This window comes from Brassica napus, chromosome A5, assembly GCF_020379485.1.
Source record: "Brassica napus cultivar Da-Ae chromosome A5, Da-Ae, whole genome shotgun sequence".
Classification (NCBI taxonomy): Eukaryota; Viridiplantae; Streptophyta; class Magnoliopsida; order Brassicales; family Brassicaceae; genus Brassica; species Brassica napus.
The window spans coordinates 20,005,428-20,025,677 of NC_063438.1; the positions used below are offsets into that span (position 1 = coordinate 20,005,428).

The 20,250-nt window shown below is 36.3% G+C and overlaps 4 protein-coding genes and 1 long non-coding RNA gene across 6 annotated transcripts; 4 read left to right on the top strand and 1 right to left on the bottom strand.

Annotated features, from left to right (window-relative positions):
- Positions 1–3,625: 3,625 nt before the first annotated feature.
- On the top strand, positions 3,626–6,184 carry LOC125608792 (serine/threonine protein phosphatase 2A 59 kDa regulatory subunit B' zeta isoform-like). Its single transcript, XM_048779286.1, has 3 exons — positions 3,626–4,048; positions 4,133–5,404; positions 5,485–6,184. Exons 2-3 carry the CDS (start codon positions 4,247–4,249, stop codon positions 5,854–5,856), a joined length of 1,530 nt encoding a protein of 509 aa, XP_048635243.1. The 5' UTR covers positions 3,626–4,048; positions 4,133–4,246; the 3' UTR covers positions 5,857–6,184.
- A 1,090-nt stretch (positions 6,185–7,274) lies between these two features.
- LOC106445994 (chitin elicitor receptor kinase 1-like) lies at positions 7,275–10,710 on the top strand. Of its 2 annotated transcripts, none has more exons than XM_013887659.3 (12): positions 7,275–8,189; positions 8,507–8,540; positions 8,635–8,642; positions 8,731–8,886; positions 8,973–9,157; positions 9,234–9,323; positions 9,412–9,505; positions 9,588–9,739; positions 9,825–9,913; positions 9,992–10,127; positions 10,210–10,308; positions 10,385–10,710. In XM_013887659.3, exons 1-12 carry the CDS (start codon positions 7,541–7,543, stop codon positions 10,544–10,546), a joined length of 1,854 nt encoding a protein of 617 aa, XP_013743113.2. In that variant the 5' UTR covers positions 7,275–7,540; the 3' UTR covers positions 10,547–10,710. The 2 variants fall into 2 exon arrangements, with proteins under 2 accessions (XP_013743113.2, XP_013743114.2); XM_013887660.3 differs by having other exon boundaries at positions 7,281–8,189; positions 8,734–8,886.
- Positions 10,711–11,675: 965 nt separating this feature from the next.
- Positions 11,676–13,399, top strand: LOC125608793 (uncharacterized membrane protein YuiD-like). The gene is made up of 5 exons (XM_048779288.1): positions 11,676–11,939; positions 12,204–12,360; positions 12,649–12,699; positions 12,812–12,904; positions 13,117–13,399. Exons 1-5 carry the CDS (start codon positions 11,788–11,790, stop codon positions 13,174–13,176), a joined length of 513 nt encoding a protein of 170 aa, XP_048635245.1. The 5' UTR covers positions 11,676–11,787; the 3' UTR covers positions 13,177–13,399.
- Positions 13,400–14,976: 1,577 nt separating this feature from the next.
- BNAA05G19620D (senescence/dehydration-associated protein At4g35985, chloroplastic) lies at positions 14,977–19,021 on the top strand. Its single transcript, XM_013887662.3, has 5 exons — positions 14,977–15,753; positions 16,139–16,275; positions 18,227–18,393; positions 18,522–18,606; positions 18,696–19,021. Exons 1-5 carry the CDS (start codon positions 15,154–15,156, stop codon positions 18,847–18,849), a joined length of 1,143 nt encoding a protein of 380 aa, XP_013743116.1. The 5' UTR covers positions 14,977–15,153; the 3' UTR covers positions 18,850–19,021.
- A 72-nt stretch (positions 19,022–19,093) lies between these two features.
- Positions 19,094–20,250, bottom strand: LOC111215660. Its single transcript, XR_002664574.2, has 3 exons — positions 19,883–20,250; positions 19,618–19,676; positions 19,094–19,433 (listed from the first exon to the last, which is right to left on the bottom strand). It is a non-coding gene; the product is annotated as an uncharacterized LOC111215660 (long non-coding RNA).

Consider the following 20,250-nt stretch of genomic DNA (forward strand, 5'->3'; position numbering starts at 1 on the left):
AATTAGGAAGATCTCAAGCAAAGAGAATACAAATCATGACTTAATCTAAGCAATAAAAGTGTTGTTAATGGACCAATAACAATTCTAGCGAGACTAAATAAGATGATCTCAAGTTCAACAATAAACAAGAGCAATAATCAAATGGCAAAGTGTTGCATCTGTATGTCTTAAATTTATGTGCACCAGTAAAAGTCCAGCATTCGTGAGTCTAAGGGTTTGTAAGATTATTGGGGCTGCTATAAATATGGGTCTTAAGGATTTGTAAGTTTATTATTCACACAATAATAAGAAACTCTAAACGGGTATTTGCCTCAATACGTTTTATTCTCTATTGTCTTCTAGCTTAATTTGTGGCTGTTCACAACACAAAGATGAATTCATGGGCTAAGACAATGGATATAGGGTGATCAATTGTCTGTTTTGAAGATCCTCTGTTTCTAAGCTTCTCTGTTTTGTTTCTAAGCTCATATTGCTTAGCATGCACCAACTTATGTTGTTTAGACAAAAACAATTTATACATATATTAAGGCTATTGCTAGTTCAGGTTCAGGTGACACTAAGAGAGCATCATCAAATGATATTTTTCTTTGGCATGTTTATTGGATTTTTGACATGCTTATAACTGAGTACAAAGTGAAATTATAAACCCAAGCGCTAAAAAGAAGCGAAAAGAGCTTAAATACTGAAAGAAATCTAAAAAAATTGTGACAATGAAAGACAGAGGCTTGCATGACATGTGGAGATGGCCAAAAAAATAAGGTGTTGTATCATAATATTATAATGATTTATTTCTAATTTTTTTTACATAATTTTAAAATTAAAATCAATAAACCATTTTTAAATCAAAAATACTATCAAATTGTGTATAAAATCACATATTTATATCTAAATATTGTTGTTTTCTTTTATTTTTTGTGTCGTATACTTGTATTTTTTTTTTCTCTATCAAGTTTTCTAATAAAACTGTTCTCCTTGTTTTATAGCTTGCTCTAGCAAATTCATGAGTTGACAAAAAAAAAAAGCAAATTCATGCGGAATACAAAGAGAGAAAAAAAAACTCATTTTGTTTTTGGATTGTAAGTCAAATAAATAAGTTCTATTATGTGGTTACTTTTGTTTATTTAGCTAAACTCTTTGAAACACACAACAAAAACTAACTTAAAAACAACCAACAACTATTCCAAAGTTTAAAATTGTCGCACTACATTAAAAGTTGTGGTCTTCTTTTTTTTGTTCGAAAGTTTCAAAATCTGAATCAAATATTGGAGCCTTAGCTTTAAAACATGTCAGGAGATATAGACAAACCATTGCTTAAACTCTTGTGCTTGTATCTTAAACAACATGAGTCAACAAAACTAACATCATTACTTCTTTTCAAGATGTTGGAAGGTTTCTCAGTATCCACTGAGCGACTGGCTTGATTAGACTTGCTAACGACTACACCACTACCATCAATGAGCCAAATGATAGATCCTAAATCGCCAAAACATCAATCCAGCTCAGATTAGAGGAGATCACAAACATTGTCTCCCGATTTAATACTCACCATACACGTTCATAGACGCCGTCTAAAGCAAATGGGGTTTACCAATTCCTCATTATGGGATGTCCTCCTAAACCATTGCTTGACTTTGGCTAAACCATCAAGAAGGCTTGCATCTCCAACTCTGTTCTCATCAAGAAAATAGTAACATTTTTCAAGTACTAAGATCAATTCTTTAGTGACATTCAGTATAATACCAATTAGGCTAAGTCTTGAAGTGTTTGACCCTCAACTTTGACTCAGATCATCAGTCAACGATTGATTCATTAGAGAAAAACAGCTTTTCAAAAAGTAAAAGTCATAGACTTATAGAATATGGAATATATTTCTGATGAGTGTGTATATAATAAGTTTCAGTCATCAAATTTATACAAGAAAACTCGCATCGAATTTGACCAAATTAATTCCCCTTTTAGGCCCTGTTCGTTTGTACATCTGGAAGATGCATCCAGATGGTCCATCTAGATGTCCTATCCAGATGCTCCATCTGGGTGTTGTTTGTTTCTTCATTTCGTCCATGCATCCAGATGAATCATCTGAATGCAACTATGTTCGTTTGATTTTCATTTTTTAACTTCCATCTGCATCCAGCTGAACTTGTTAATAAAATAACTAAAATATAATTTTTAATGTTTCGGCGGAAAAATAGCATTTTAACGGTTTTGGCTGAAAATATATTTGCGGTTTTTGAGGAAATATGTGTTTTTCGCGAAAAATGCATTTTTATGGTTTTGACGGAAAATACGTTTTATGGGTTTGGCGGAAAATACGTTTTTGCGGTTTGGATGGAAAAAGTGTTTTGAAGTTTTGGCGGGAAAAGTATTTTTTCACGATTTTGGAGGGAAAAGTTATTTTTTGCGACTTTGGCTTGGAAAATCATTTTGGTGGTTTTTGCGGAAAAGTATTTTTTTTTGTTTTGGCGGGAAAATACATTTTTCCGGTTTTGGCGGGAAAATTCAGTTTTCCGGTTTTGGCGGGAAAAATACTCTTTTCCGGTTTTCGCGGGAAAATGCGTTTTTCCGGTTTTGGCGGGAAGATACTTTTTCCGGTTTTGGCGGGAAAATTCGTTTTCCGGTTTTGGCGGGAAAATTCATTTTTTGGTTTTGGCGGGAAAATGCGTTTTTCCGGTTTTGGCGGGAAAATGCGTTTTTCCGGTTTTAGCGGGAAAATATGTTTTCCGGTTTTGGCGGGAAAATACGTTTTTCCGGTTTTGGCGGGAAAATTTCATTTTCCGGTTTTGGCGGTAAAATTGTGTTTTTCAGTTTTGGCGGGAAAATGCGTTTTTCCGGTTTTAGCGGGAAAATGCGTTTTTCCGGTTTTAGCGGAAAAATGCGTTTCTCCGGTTTTGGCGGGGAAAATTTCGTTTACCGGTTTTGGCGGAAAAATTTTCGTTTTTCGGTTTTGGTGGAAAAATTCGGTTTTCCAGTTTTGGCGGGAAATTGTGTTTTTTCGGTTTTGGTGAGAAAATGCGTTTTTTTCCTGTTTTGGCGGGAAAATGCTTTTTGCGGTTTTGGCCGGAAAATGCTTTTTGGAGTTTTGGCGGGAATATGCGTTTTTTGGTTTTGGCGGGAAAATGCGTTTTTTCGGTTTTGGTCGAAAAGTGCGGTTTTACTGGTTTAGCCGAAACATGTGTTTTTATGAAAATGTGTGTTTTATGTTTTTTTGCGGAAAACCGCATCTTGCGGTTTTGGCGGGAAAGTGTGTTTTTCAGTTTTTGCGAGAAAATGCATTTTTTGGTTATAACGGAAAAATGTATATGCAAAAAATAGAATTTACGATTTGAAAATAATATTTTGATTTTAAAAGGTCATTTTTGTCATTTATCATTTTGGACTGAACTAGATGCATCTGCATCCAGATGCACCATCAAGACTCACCTTCATTTGGGTGAGAATTTGAGATGAGTTTTGAAAAATTCAGCTGGGTGATCCATCTGGATGTAGCATTATAATGCACAAAACAAACATCAATTTGCATCTTCACCCAGATGGATCACCTGGGTGAGCAAACGAACAGGGCCATACTCTGGAGTTACATTGGTGAGCTTCTTTTACTCACCTGCCACCCTGTCAAAACCGTGCGTGCCCATGTTATTTGATTTTTATTTCTCTCTCTCTCTTCTCCTTTTTGTGTGATATATATTAAAAATAATTAAAATTGGAAAATATCTAGATCTTCAGGTTGTTATTGGATCTCTTCTGATAAGTGTAAATGGATTTACAGTAACAATCCCTGGAGAGGGATAAGGAGGAGAGGGACGATTAGTTCTTTTCTATTTTTGCTCATTACAACCTAAAAACCTGTCTTAAAATTGTACTTTTTTTTTCTTTTTCTTACAACCTTTTTTCCTGTCTGGATTTCGTTGGCCTTCTCCTGCGCTCTCTCTCTATCTCTCGCTCGATTCAATTTGGGCGAGATAGGGTTTATCACCGGATCCCTTCTAAAGCTTGTATCTTTATAGGATCCGCATAGATCTCTCTCTCTCTTTAACCCATCTGCAAAAATGTAAGCTTTTAAATTCGTCTCTAATCTCGATTTGCGTGCTTGATTGTGTTTCTGATGTGTTTGTATCCGTTGATTTGGGTTCAGGGTTCAAGATCTTCCAATGAACTGAAACTAGGGTTTCTAAAGTTATGCTTAGACAATAAAGCTCGAGACTTTGTGACCTTAACACAGAGCTGATTACTTCAGGAGGGTTTAGATATGATCAAACAGATATTTGGGAAGCTGCCTAGGAAGCCTTCCAAGTCATTGAACAATGACTCCAACGGTGAAGGAGCGGTTAACTCTTATTACGCCCCAAACCCATCAGCTTCTGCTTCACGTCTACCAAATGGGACTATTGCTCCTAACTCTAACAAGAACATTCAAGCTGGACCCTTTCCACCTTCTGGTGTTGCTGTATACGAGGCCTTGCCTAGCTTCAGAGACGTTCCCATCTCCGAGAAACCTAATCTCTTCCTCCAGAAGCTGACTATGTGCTGTGTTGTCTTCGACTTTAGAGACCCTTCCAAGAATCTCAAAGAGAAAGAGATTAAGAGGCAGACACTCCTCGAGCTCGTTGACTATGTAGCATCAGTTGGCGTGAAGTTTAACGAAGCTGCGATCCAGGAGCTGACGAAGATGGTAGCTGTGAATCTCTTCAGAACGTTTCCTTCAGCGAACCACGAGACTAAGATCCTGGAGATGCACGATATGGAAGATGAGGAGCCTTCCTTGGAGCCGGCTTGGCCTCACATTCAAGTCGTCTACGAGATTCTCCTCAGGTTCGTGGCGTCTCCCATGACTGACGCAAAGCTTGCAAAGAGATACATTGACCATTCCTTCGTCTTGAAGCTCTTAGACTTGTTTGATTCCGAAGATCAAAGAGAGAGAGAATATCTAAAAACCATTCTCCACCGTGTTTACGGGAAGTTCATGGTGCATAGGCCTTACATCAGAAAGGCGATAAACAACATCTTCTACAGGTTCATCTCCGAGACTGAGAAGCATAATGGTATCGCGGAGTTGCTGGAGATTCTTGGGAGTATAATCAATGGTTTTGCTTTGCCTTTGAAAGAAGAGCATAAGCTCTTCCTTGTCAGAGCTTTGATCCCTCTCCACAAGCCTAAATGCGCGTCGGTCTATTACCAGCAGCTCTCTTATTGCATTGTTCAGTTTGTTGAGAAAGACTTCAAGCTCGCGGATTGCATTATCAGAGGGCTGTTGAAGTATTGGCCTGTGACTAACAGCTCTAAAGAAGTTATGTTTCTTGGGGAGTTGGAAGAAGTCTTGGAAGCAACTCAAGCTGCTGAGTTTCAACGTTGTATGGTTCCTTTGTTCCGACAGATAGCTCGTTGTCTCAACAGTTCACATTTCCAGGTTCTACTTCTTGTTTTTGTGTTTTCTCTCTTGACAAGAGTCTTTGTAACTTATAAGGAAGTTGTATTGTTGGTTGTTAGGTTGCTGAGAGAGCTTTGTTTCTGTGGAACAACGATCACATAAGAAACCTGATCACTCAGAACCATAAAGTGATCATGCCTATAGTCTTCCCAGCTCTAGAGAGGAACACGCGTGGACATTGGAACCAAGCGGTTAAGACTCTGACTCTAAACGTGAGGAAAGTGTTCTCCGACGTTGACCAAGCTCTCTTTGACGAGTGTTTAGCTAAATTCCAAGTGGAAGAAGAGAATAAGACAGAGGTTAAAGCGAACCGGGAAAGAACATGGAAGAGGTTAGAAGATTTGGCGGCTTCAAAGACCGACGAGGCAGAGCTGGTCCCAAGATTTGTGTCCTCGGTGAATCTTGCAAGCAGCTCTGAGTCCTCAGGGTAGGTACTGTGGTTTCTGATCGGTTATGTCAGCTTATACTTTAATGGTAACGATACGGATTCGTGTTTGAGTTGTTGGATCGGTTTTCTTGAGGCAACCAAGAAGATAGAGAGAGAGAGAGAGGAGTGTGAAGTATCTCAGTTCTCATCATTGAATACTTTTAACAACTTTTTTTGTATGGGTGTATGGGTTTACTTTGTTGGTTGCTTGTGATCTTCTTCTTCTGGGAATGGGCAAAACAGCATACTTTATGTACTGTAAGAAACTATAGGGATGGCTCTTGAGAGACGAATGTATAATTATTTTGTTTAATTTAATCTTTTGGATCAAATTGAGAATGTTTTATCTATTTTCCTTTCTCCACAGTTTCGGAATAATTTCTTTGCAGATTTTTCCAGCTAGCTACGTATGCAAATTATATTTTTTTAATTATTTTTTATAATATTTTTAAGTTTTAGATATGTTTATAGGTTTTTGGTGTATGATTTTTATATATTTTGGATTGGGCAATTTTCTCTAATATGATCAAAATATTTATTTTTTTATTTTGAGTTTTTTAATATTTATTTTTTATTTTTTTTTTAATTTGAAACTCTATTTCCAAAACTCCTTCTCTTAACTCTAAACCATAATATATATAATTTTTATGTATTTTGGATATTTAAGTTAATGAATACTGAAATTAAATTATATTCCAAAAATGTCTAAATAACCAAACTGATATAGATACGTGGATGTTCTTTTTTTTTTTTAGTCCACTGGAATTTTATTAAAAGAAACTCAGCCCAACAAGACCAAGCCCTATACAAACCAAAACGAAAAAGCAAGACGAAGCCCAACTAACATTAAAGAAACCCAACACACGGGCCCAACACAGAAAGGAAAACCGTCGAGGAAACAAGCTACGGCACGTCATCTTCCACGTGGACGATCGCCCGGCGATCAATGAGACACGGGTCAAGACGAGGAACCACTTCCTTCCACCGGAACCAGAGGAGGCGACGGAACTCCGCCGACGACGAAGACGAACCACAGAAGAACCAATCTTCACAGAGGCTCAAACCGAAAGCCAAAACTGGTGGATCTACACTTCAGAGAAGAAACAACGACGCCTACAATCGATCCTAATCAACAGAGGATTGGAGCGAGAGGCAGTCGGACAACGAAGAACTGAATCGTAGATCGAGCGGTGCCGGCAAGATACGTGGATGTTCAAGCCTAAGCTAAATTTTAAAATGAGTAGGTATTGATCCACATAATATCAAATATTAGAAAAAAAAACTAATACCAAAAGCTGTACTCAATAAGGAAGCAAAGTCAAACCATAAAACTCTTATAAATTAAAGGAAAAATAACCAATTAATATACAAACAAAAATCGGATCGATGATGCATTCACACTATCACTTCCTTCAACAAAAATGGCTGCCTTCCTCTGATTCACGACCAAAGACTTCCAAATTCCAACAGACAGAAGTTTCTTTAATTGATCTTCTTATTAGTATTAAAAATCAAATAATATTTCCAATAATTAACAGCGCCGATTGAAATTAATAGGAATCATTCTGTGAGTTGAAAATAGTCAACGTCGAACTAGTCAACCTTCCTCCTCTTTGAATCTCATCTCTCTTCTCTTCTTCCCCAAACCACAAGGAAAAAAAAAACACAGAGACCTCAACGAATCAAAGATGGAGCTACGGATCCAAATTGCGACTCTTCTCCTTCTCCTCTTCTGGCCGTCGTCTCTGTTCTTCACCGTGGAATCTAAATGCAGTGGAAGCTGCAACTTAGCTTTAGCCTCTTACTTCCTCGACAACGGAACAACCCTCTCCAACATCAACCTCAACCTCAACTCTCCCGAGGCTCCTTACGATCAAATCAACTTCGAGCCGATCCTAAGGTACAACCCCAGCATAACAAACAAAGACTTAATCCAGATGGGTACTCGCCTTCTTGTCCCTTTCCCTTGCGAGTGCCAACCAGGAGACTTCCTCGCCCACGTGTTCAGATACAGTGTCCAACCGGAAGATACTTACGACATAGTTGCGACTGAACATTACGCGAACCTCACGACGGAGGAGTCTTTGCGGAGAACCAACTCTTTTCCGGCGACTAACATCCCTCCCTCCGCGACGTTAAACGTGTCCGTGAACTGCTTTTGCGGTAACGAGAGTGTGTCTAAGGATTATGGGTTGTTCGTTACGTACCCGCTTCGTCCTGAAGACAGTCTCGACGCGATCGCGAGTTCTTCCGGTGTAGCGGCGGAGACTCTGCAGAGGTATAACCCTGGTGTTGATTTCCGGTCAGGGAGTGGCATTGTCTTTGTTCCGGGGAAAGGTAAATATCTTTCTCACCAAATTCATATAATTGTATTTTATGTATTGTGGAAGTTTCTATATCTATATCCATTCTCATTTGCCTTGGATCTGGTAACAATAGTTAATTAATCAGGAATTTCATGAGTCCATTAGCAGTAGGATTTTCGAACTGAGACTCTTGCATATATGTTGTGTTCTTGTTACCTTAAATGTAATCCGAAAAATATACATTTAGCCGCTAATAATAAAATCAGTCAATTGGTGAACCACTGTCGATTTAATATTTTCGGTTAATCATATTATCTTCTCTCATTTGTTATAACATTCTTGTTGCAGATCCAAACGGTACATTCCCACCTTTCAAGTCAAGGTAGGTTTTGTTTTGTTGGATGCATTTTATCTGTCACTGCTTTGATTTCTATGAACTGATGATGTACTCTCCTTTTCTTATGTTGTTTTTGTAGTGACAAAGGTTGGTTCTTCTCTCCGTTTCTGAGCTTTTGATGGTAGGAAAGAAGAAACTTAGGAGAGATTGAGAAATAATTGTTTTCTGATATAAGCAGGTGGGCTTGGTGCTGGAGTTATAGCTGGTATATGTATAGGAGTGTTGGTGGCTCTGTTGTTGATCTCCTTTGTCATATACTATGTTTACCGAAAGAACAAGAAACAAGAGTCACATTCATCTTCTATTCCGTTGTCTGCTAAGGTTGATCAGGGTAAGTTTTGTACGTGATGGAGGGATTTATATGTGTGCCTATTTTGAGGTGGAGTTTCTTTAGTAAGTTTTTTTATGAATCTGCAGCTAGCCTCCAGAGTGGCGACTTGGTTGGTACAGGAGTTGCTCCTGGCCTTGCCGCCATAAGCGTGGACAAGTCTGTTGAGTTTACCTTGGAGGAGCTCGCAAAGGCTACTGATAATTTCAATCTGTCTTTTAAGATAGGGCAAGGTGGTTTTGGTGCTGTTTACTATGCAGAGCTTAGAGGAGAAGTACGCAGAGATTCCCTTTTTTCATCCTTGTTATTGTTGGTCTACATGGAACATTAAAAAACTATTTGATGTGTAGAAAGCTGCAATCAAGAAGATGGACATGGAGGCATCGAAACAGTTCTTGGCAGAACTAAAAGTCTTGACACGTGTACATCATGTCAACCTGGTAAAGCTTAAACTGTGTTTCTCTGTCAGATAAGAGATCATCTTTGATCAGATAACAAAACTTGTTTTTTTTTCTTTCTTTCATGCAGGTTCGTCTGATTGGTTATTGTGTAGAGGGATCTCTTTTCTTGATCTATGAGTATGTTGAGAATGGCAACCTTGGACAACATTTACATGGATCAGGTACCTACACATATATACTAGTACTAATAAGGTGAAACTTGCAATCAGTGATAGAAACTAAGGAGTTTATTATGTAAACTAGGACGTGAACCCCTACCGTGGACTAAGAGAGTCCACATTGCGCTAGATTCAGCTAGAGGTTTAGAGTATATCCACGAGCACACGGTTCCAGTTTATGTTCACAGGGACATTAAATCTGCCAATATATTGATAGATCAGAACTTCAGAGCAAAGGTTCATTCTCACTTTCTTATTGACTGAAACTATGTTATCTTTGCTTTGTTCAATGGCACTGAGTAACTTCCGTGTGTAACAACAGGTCGCTGATTTCGGTTTAACAAAACTGACAGAGGTGGGAAGCTCAGCGACACGTGGAGCGATGGGTACATTTGGTTACATGGCACCTGAGTAAAGAACTTTGATCTCATGTCTCTCTTACATATTTGTATTATCATTATAGTGATGGTTACAATAATGTAACTGCAGGATTGTATATGGAGAAGTGTCTGCGAAAGTAGATGTATATGCATTTGGAGTTGTCCTCTACGAGTTGATCTCTGCGAAAGCCGCGGTTGTCAAGATGAACCAAGCCAGTGGTGAATTCAGAGGCCTCGTTGGTGTGGTTAGTACTACTATTGCTTGCTTCCCTTCTTTCAAGACATGTATTGTCACTTAAGCATTTGCTTTCTTGCTTTGTGATGCAGTTCGAAGAAGTGTTCAAGGAGGCAGACAAAGAAGAAGCACTACGGAAGATTATCGACCCCAGGCTTGGTGATAACTATCCGTTTGATTCTGTATATAAGGTAAATAATCTCTTGCTCTGTCCAATCCGGTTTATCTTAACCAACATCGCTAAACCAAGCCAATGATCTGGTTTAGATGGCGGAACTAGGGAAAGCTTGTACGCAAGAGAACGCGCAGTTACGTCCAAGTATGAGATACATCGTGGTTGCTTTATCTACTCTGTTCTCTTCAACCGGAAACTGGGACGTCGGAAACTTCCAGAACGATGATATTGTCAGCCTTATGTCTGGCCGGTAGAGTTTGCGGTTTATAGAAATGATTGTTCTTGGTTTTAACTTCAAGATTGATTTTGTTGATCTTCATTCTTCAGTATGTATATGTATACTCTTTATACAAACTGTGCATGTCACCTGTTGACTGATCTACATAGTCTTCTATAATAATTAATTTGACAAGTTCAACCTCAACAATCTCAGTATCTTACGCAAGTATTAAATTTTGAAATTGTTAATGGATATATCGAAGCTTCGAAAAAGTCTAGAGCTTTGTTCATCACCACCATGTTGTAATAAAGGCGACTGGCTGGCTTAGGCCCCCCATAGCCCATAGGCTACTCACTATGATCTTTAATGTTGTAAGAGTGTTGGAGCGTTCTGGCCTGTCCGTAGACGGTAGACGTGTATCAATTGATCTGATCGCATCAGCTTCTATTGATGTGATTACTTAGCACAAAATGAGCTCCTAGTTTGGAACTCCATTGCCTCTTTATACTTTGTGTGTTTACCAACCAGTCTTTGTCAGATACCCTTTACTGGATTATTAGCCTGTGCCTCTTTTCATGTAGTGTTTTTTTTTTTGGTTAAAGATGTATGTTCGAATTCACTGAAGAACCGAATTTAAAATTGAACCCGGCCGTTCCTTGAAAACGCGTATACACAATCCAATGTGTTTTTTTTTTGGTTGGACAAATCACAATCCAATGTTTAAGGCGGCGTATAATCCGGGAAATAAGATGGTTGTGGAAGAGCCGACGCATGATGGATTTAGTGCGCCACTAAACGCAGTTCAAATGATCTCTTTTAGTGGGTGATAAGATTTTTTTTAATGTTTTTCTTTAACGAATGATATTTTTTTACAAGTTTTTGTGGAAAAATGTTTTGCAAATTTATTGTGCTTTTATCATATCGATCGATCTCTTTAAAAGCCAGGTGCACAATGTATATAGATGAAGAATTGTTGGTTTAGGGCAAATTAAAAAAAAGTTGCTGATGGTAAAAATTTTGAAAAGAAATAAAGCTTTGTTGTCAAACTTCAAAATATTTTTTTTCAAAAAAAGTTCAAAATAATCTACGTATATAATAAAATTATCTTAAGATTACATATTTATCAAGAAGAATTTTAAAGTGTGTCTAATTGAAATTAACAATAATTTGTTCCTTCACGAAACCTTTATTAAAAAGAAAAAAAAAAGGTTCCAATCGCGAGTGCATCGATATTTGTGATCTTCTCGCAATCAAACTTCTGATTGGGAGAGGCTAATGGACGAGGTGATGACAGTGGCGGACGCCGGCGGAAGCAGGGCGTTGAACGGATCTCCTTCGTCGCAGAATCTCCTTCCCCACAATCTTCCCCTCTTATCCGCTTTTCTTGCATTCGCCCTCGCTCAGTTCCTCAAAGTCTTCACTAATTGGTCCGCTCACCCTCCTCGTTTTCTCCGATCTGCTAATATTGGCTTTTGTTTTACTACCAATTCAAGATTGCAACTTTCTTATTGAATTGCTAAAAAGTTTACAACTTTTTGGTTACCCTCTTTGTGTTTGTGTATCAGCCAACATGGGTTGGTTCTAGAACCTTGAAAGTTGGCTTCTTTGCAGCTAGTTAAGATACTTTGGTCTTTTTTGAGGAGTAGATTCTCAGTTGTTTTGGTTGGTGTGTGTGTGTTAGAATGTTCCAGGTACAAAGAAAAGAGATGGGACTCTAAGAAGATGATTAGTTCTGGTGGAATGCCTTCCTCTCACTCTGCTACCGTCACTGCCTTAGCTCTTGCCATTGCCCTTGCAGAAGGTGCTGGATCACCCGCTTTTGCTATCGCTCTTGTCTTGGCCTGCGTTGTGAGTTTCCTTCCTCTGTGTCCTCCTTGTGCCATTTCTTGAGGCATTTGGTACAAAAGTGTCTTCTTTGGCTATTAGATTTTGGAACTTTAGAACCTCTTGCTTTGCTTAATTTTACATGTATCGAACGAACATATAGTAACAGCTTGTTTCATTTAGTGTGTGTATGAAAGGAGATCTTGTTCAACTAGCAATTCAGTTTTTATCATACATTTTGATTACTCAATCGTACTTCTTTTACATTTTGATTGCTCAAGCTTTACATATGTTTGTGAAATGGGGTTGCAGGTAATGTATGATGCCTCTGGGGTCAGGCTTCATGCTGGTCGTCAAGCTGAGGTAAATCCATGCGGAACTAACTTATTAATCCCTTTTTACCATGTCTTTGTTTTCTTTCCCTGAAGAAGGATTGTTCCATGCTTTCTAAACTCAAATGAATGGAAATTTTCAGCTACTGAATCAAATTGTTTGTGAGTTTCCGTCCGAGCATCCGTTATCCACAGTTAAACCCTTGCGTGAACTGCTCGGCCACACTCCTATCCAGGTTTGTCTTACTCATCATCACTAATTCTTAGACTTCTGTTCTGTTCTTCAAAGAAAATACCAAGCTATACTGTCTGAGTTAGTAGTCTAACCGGTTAAAACTTGGGTAGTCTCCTTTCAAGAAAATGTTAGAATCAGATTTACACATGTGTCGACCCGAGAGTTCTGTTTGTTAAAGATGATATAGCTAAGTTATGAGGTTGAATATTACAGGTTGCAGCCGGTGCTGTTTTAGGATGCGTGGTAGCTTATTTGATGAGGAGCGCAAGCTAGTTGCTACACAAAAACGAATCCAAGAATTCTTTTGAAATCATAGACCCTTGAGAAAATTCATCAGTGATCAAGCTGTGGGTAGATTATTGGAAGTAAATGGAAATTGTTTAAATCTGTGTAATATAGAGATCATAGTTTAAGAAAATTGTCCTCAAGTGAAAGTGAACTGACTTGTCGTTATTGTTTATGCTATTTCTCTTTTTCTAATATTATTATTACCTTCTTTTGTGTGTTTTCTAATTATCTTTAAGCATTATTGTGTATTGGTAGAAAATGTCAGGGTATTGATCCTTGTGAGTCAGCCTAGCTGTTATTTAAATGACCGTGCCAGAGCAATCTGGAATCAGATACCAATTGTATATTTTCACGTTCTTGTTTTATAACCTTCGGTGTCTATTGATTTAAACTCTCTTTTAGAGTGTCCTATGAAAATGCAAGCTTGTAAGGTATTCTAGTCAGCCTAGCTGTTATTTAAATAACCGAAGTTGTTTTATAACCTTCGGTGTTGTTAAAAAGTTAGACATGATGTCACGTTCGGATAAACATTAACCAACTTTTGGGATTTTATACGAAAAGGGACAAACTTGTCAATTTAGTACGGCTTCTTGCTAAGGCCACGATATTCTGAGGTTCACATTGGTCATCACCGTCCTGACGCTGAGGTTTCACACTCGTCACTGTTGTCTTGTTCTGAAAGTTCGCATGTATACAAAGTCTTTTACACAAGTACAACAACAAATCCAAATTCTTTTCATGATCAAGACTTAAAGACTATCCATATAAGCTGCTATTGTATTTGTAGATGCCTCTTGGAAGTCGCAAACCAACATGGTTAGAATAGGATAGTCCTTATATATACTAGTAAAGAAGGCACTCTTCGAAGACAAGGAAGCTCTGCAATCACTTCTTCCAACTAACCATTAATAGCAGAAGCCATGTGATGCAGATAAGTATTTGGAATATTTCCAAATATCTTTATTATTCACTAGTTTACATGGATAATTACTTTTTATTGTATTTTCTATATTTTAATAGTTTTCCTATTTTAATTAAGATTAGGGTTTTCTAGATTTAAAGATTTATTATAAATAGGCATCAAAACCTAAAGTTGTATTCATACTTTGATAAATAAAAATAGAGCTTTTGCTTATACCTTGAAAGAGATTTGATTCAATTCATCTTCTTTGAGTTGCCTTGTTATTGATTTGATTAAATTCATCAATACAAGAAGTTGGTCTCAAGACGCTATCGAAAGAAACTCTTGATTGATCCAAGAACAGGTCTCGAAGAACCCTAAAAGTTCCTAGATCGACCGTTCAACCTATCGTCCGCTGCATCACCATGCCCATACTATTAGCTAGTATTTAACAAAAAAATAGACTCATACAAGAATTTAATATTTCTACCAGCTCGAGAAAGAAAGCAAGACATTCACATCAACGGTGCAACAGCCATACCCCAAGACATCTTGAATTTGTCCAAGAACAATAGCTTTTCCTATTACTGTCCCTAGAATTTTTGTTCATGTTGATCAGCTAGCAAAGAGTGCCAGATTCAATAACCAAAATTATGTAATAACCTGATGTAGTTAGCTGGCCATTTGTGTATTATCAATTCCAAGAACCCTTCCTATGACCAATCACTGATCGTTGGGTAACATATAGAGGCATATGCCCATATCGTCAGTTCAGTAGGTCCTACATAACTTGAATAACATATGCCCATGTAATTTCTGTGTATACGTGTAATGTACGTGTACAGTGTGTATAACGTCGTTAAGTATAGTTCCCATATCCACCGAAAGCGAGGAAAGCTGTAGAAGCAAGAATATATTCACTCACTCGAAAGAAGATATGAATTAAAGTTAAATATTATTCCCAACAAAAAAATCTCTATCATCTGTTTCAAGATTACAAAACCTCTTAAAGAGAACGTCACTGTTAGAACCAGAAGAAAAAAAACAAGACAGACAAGAAAATGGGATGTTTCGGACCATCAAAATCTTCAAGAACAAGAAACAAAGAACGAGACACCACTCGAGGAAGCCCACCTCCTCAACCTCAACAACAAACCGTGAGAGCTGAAGAGATTCTCTTACATATTCCAAGATGTAGAGTCCATCTCATCGACGAATCCGAGGCCGTGGAGCTCGCCTCCGGTGATTTCAATCTCGTCAAAGTCTCAGACAACGGCGTGACTCTCGCCATGATCGTCAGGATCGGACATGACCTACAGTGGCCAGTGATTAAAGACGAGCCGGTGGTGAAACTAGACGCACGTGACTACCTCTTCACGCTTCCGGTTAAAGACGGTGATCCACTTAGCTATGGGGTCACTTTCTCAAGCGACGAGAGAGATGTAGCCGTTGCGAACAGCTTGAAGTTGCTTGACGAGTTCTTGAAGGAAAACTCTTGTTTCTCGTACTCGGCTTCTAGTAAAGTTGACAATGGAATCGACTGGAAAGAGTTTGCGCCGAGGATTGAAGATTATAACAACGTTGTTGCTAAGGCTATTGCTGGAGGAACAGGACATATCATTAGAGGACTCTTCAGTTGCAGCAATGCTTACACCAACCAGGTCTTAATCACACTCATATACTCACTGTTTTCTATAAGATGTTTTATAAATTTTTAAAGTTTCTATGCCAAACTTGACTTTATTTCATATTTTGTGACCTTTTACGTATACAAAATTTTATTATGACTGGCTATAAAATCTCAACTAGGTATTCAAACAGTGTGACTAAATGGTTTATGTAGTAAGGAAAAAGATATATAATTTTTTTTAAGAAATTAGAACATCCTAAAACAAATAAACGGATGTAGTACTAGAAGATCGTGTGATATGAATCCAAATGGTCTTATGTTATATGAAAGGATGAATGCTCTTGATGTTAATGAGATTCTTATTTGCACTAGTGTATATATATGATTGATATGGTTATAGTTTCATGATTGAATAGGTTCACAAGGGAGGTGAAGTAATGATTACAAAGGCTGATCAGGAGAAGAGTGGTTCCTCTCAGAGAAATGGAGGCTACAACAGTGGAAACTCCAGTAGTACTGAGAAGAAAAATGGAATCAACGCAAACCTTCAACGGTAATTCACTCCGTTTTAAAGTTCAATCTGATTAAACTAGGGATTGTTTTCAAATTTAATTTCTGCGTTTGCGTTTCCTTACATGAGGAAAAAAACATCATATTCTTGAATTATAAAACATCCTTTTTATAATTATTCTTGCAACCTTCGCTTTACTTTTGGCGTTTACACTTACAAATATTACAAAGTTTTGTTTTTAAGATTGTGTGGATTCATTTGGAAAATACAATTAATGAATATTAGGATAAGACATGCGCAAGTGTGAATTTATATGAAAATTATGTAAGAAATATCGTATGGAAAAAATAAAATTTATATTTTTGATCGGATTAATATTTTTGGCCCTTTAAAAAAAAATATAAAAAACTTTTTTGTTAATTACATATTTTTTTGCTTATGAGATGATCTTATTTTTAAAAATATTTTAGGTCAAAAAATCACTTATCACATAAGAACCTACTATTTGGTTACAATGAAACTATATCAGCTCTATGTTATCTCATGATTTAACAATTTAAAAGTTAATTACGGTTATGAGCAGTTTACGTTCACGTGCCAATCCTATCTATCTTCAATATTTTTTTTTTGTGTCATTTTTTTTTTCATTTTAGTTATTCCTCGATATAAATATTTATTTTTGAGTTTATTTTCATTTCATTTTTTTTTGGGCCTAAGATTTAAAAAATGTTTAAGATGTAAAATTATTAAAGAGATATATACTTGGGTTAAGATTTGCACCTAGTACAGAATAAATATTTTGTATTTATTACTTTTATGTTTTCTGCATATTATGAAATAAAAAAAATTTATATATTAAATAACTAAGAAATCAGTTAATATTATGTAATAAATTAGCGTGCACATATAAATCAAACGACCGCTCTTGTTTATTCTCAATTTTAAGGTAATTAAATCAAAACAATCAATCTTATCTATCGTATATGATATATAATTAAATTTAAATAATATTAACATAGATATATAGTGTAATTTTAATATGGATATTTATTCAATGAGGTTTCTACTCATATGATTTTATGATTCTTTGCATATTTGTGTAACAAAATTTTACACCAACAAATTTTTTTAATGTGAAATTTTTAGTGGTTTCAATAATTTATGATCATTTAAAAACAATGAATATTTTAAAATTAAAATATTAACTTTTCAATATATGTTCAATGCAGATATAAAACTATAAATATGTATTTTCATATGATGCATAGTTTAATTTAAACGATATGAAATATATATTAATATAAATACCTATTAAAATAAAATTATTTATTCATATGATTTTATAATCATGGTATCTTATTATAGAAAAAAATTTAAACCTTGATCACAAAAGTTTGTGAGACTTTTAACAGTTTTAGTAATTTATACTTGTTTTGAAAAATTCAAAATACAATATATACAAAAAAATCTAAATTTTTATTATATGAGTAATTAATGTAATTGTGTAATTTATTTTAATAATAAATAATTAAACAAAATTGATAGAAAGTAATTAGATTGTTAGTAAATCTTTATTATTTAAAATCATTAATTGTCATATATATTTTAATCACATTAGGTAATTTCGTAGGTTATATTTAAAGAAATAATATATATTAAACTTTAATTTGATAAATGAATGGTCCATAATAGACATACTATATAATATAACATTTTCTAGCAAATTATTTTTGAAGTAACAAAATTCTCAATTGATTCTTAAGCCGCCACATAAGCAAAATTAACATTCTAATTACGTGACAAGTCAGCAGAACATTTTTTAGTTAAAGCAAATTACAGGTTATAATATTTTAAATGTTTCTCTATTAATATATAGGAGATATAAATGTAAACGCAAAGGCAAACCAAAACAAATATTATAGCCATAAATTTTTCGTTCTTGATTATGTTGATATCCTAGCTGCTTTGTTGGATCGATGTAATATATATTTAGAGTGAGGAAACTTTCAAAGGCTACAGAGCAGCTGAGCAAGACGATGTTGAATGGTGCTGGAGTTGTGAGCGGCTCTGTGATGGTTCCTGTGATGAAGTCGAAACCAGGGAAGGCTTTCTTCTCCATGGTTCCAGGGGAGGTTCTCTTGGCTTCACTTGATGCCCTTAGTAAGTTACAGAGATGATAATAACTATATATAAATATAATGATTCTGGGGTCAAAACTCAGAACAATAATATATGTGATGGGCTGAAAGATTAATGAGATGTAAATAATGTTTGGCTTGATCCAATAGATAAAATACTAGACGCAGCTGAAGCCGCAGAGAGACAAGCTCTAACTGCTACTTCCAGGGCTGCTACCAGAATGGTCTGCGAGAGGTAATATAACATGGGTTCATGACATGTCACTAGTGATCATGCACATTACGAGTTTGAGGTGACATTGACAATGATGTCTGGCAAGTCAGGTTTGGAGAGAACGCAGGGGAGGCGACGGGAGACGTACTAGCAACTGCGGGCCACGCGGCTGGAACAGCATGGAATGTTTTTCAGATCCGCAAGACTTTCTATCCTTCATCTTCTCTCAAGTCAGGGATCGTAAGAAATGCTCCAAGAAAGTGATCACAATGGGTTTTCAGATACTTTTATCAACTTATGATCGATCTATGACCAAGCTCAGTTTCATATTTAGATTGTTGTCTACGTAACGTACGAAGAAGACTATTATGTATTATTTACTCATAAATTATGTAAGTTCTGTATCTTTTATTTTATATAAGTTATGTATCTTTTATTTTATTTAAAACACATCAAATTTAGTGGTGGAGATATCAAAAGATAATTATATATACACACATTAGGAGCATGATAACACCAATGTAAAGTCCTCCCTCCTCAAGAACAGTTCAGTGGCTCAAAAATTATCTTTTGATCACACATGCATCTTTATTATTAACTGAGACTTACAAATCAACACACACACACACACACACACAAACAGATACATATTCTCTGAGAATCCTCTGTTTTGGTGGAAGAGGAGCAAAAGCTTTTCCTCAGCCAAAGCAGCTGATAGGGTCCTTGCAGCTCTTTGAAGGGGACTGTGCATGGCCACTATTCCCACCTTTGGAGAGGTAATGCTGATGGTATTTTTCAGCTTTGTAGAATTTCTTTGCCGGTAAGATCTCAGTCACAATCTTCTATTGCTGGTTCTCAAGAGATGAAAAGCAATAAGGAGTATATTACGTTTCCGGCTTTGCAATGTATGAGAATCAGATGTTTTTTTACATATACAGAAAAAGTAAATATTTACTTTAAGACATCATGAAACTACATATAAGAAAAGCCTATAGAAATCAAAAAGACCGTGTTGATTGTTGGATTCCTTACCAACTAAGAATTTTGAGAACATCAAAAACTGTATTTTCTAGCATAAGAGTTGGAAGATCCTGCAAAATCATAAACAATCAAGATCCAGTTATACGAAATCAACAGTAACGCAAAAAACATAAGAACGGAAATTATAAACAAATAAATTAACTGAAGAAGAATAGCAAGAAACCAATAAAGAATCTAAACTTTCTTAGATTGAAAACCTGATAAGAACTTGAAGAGAACTTTTTTGAGGATGATGTTCAAGTAAAAAAAAGCTAACATTTTTATAGGTGTAGACTAAACCGCCTTGCAGAGGCACAATTCATAATCAATGTCAGATCGTGCTTCATGTCGGTGTATAGAGTAAGAAGGCGATGGCTGTGACTCGGACCGTTTCGGTTGAGTAAAGTAGAAGGCTAAACGACACGAATGGAGACAAACAAAGAGATTTTTCATCTTGATTTCGGTCATCCAATCTCTCATGATGCCATTGATGGTATAAGAGCATCTCAAAAAGGAACTCTATTTTGAAGTTTCCAAAATTTTATATTTGAAGTTTAAAAGTGTTATTCTCCAAAAGCAAAACTTCAAACTTAATTTCAAAACTATTTGTATTTTATAATATGATCCTTATATTTGTCATAACTA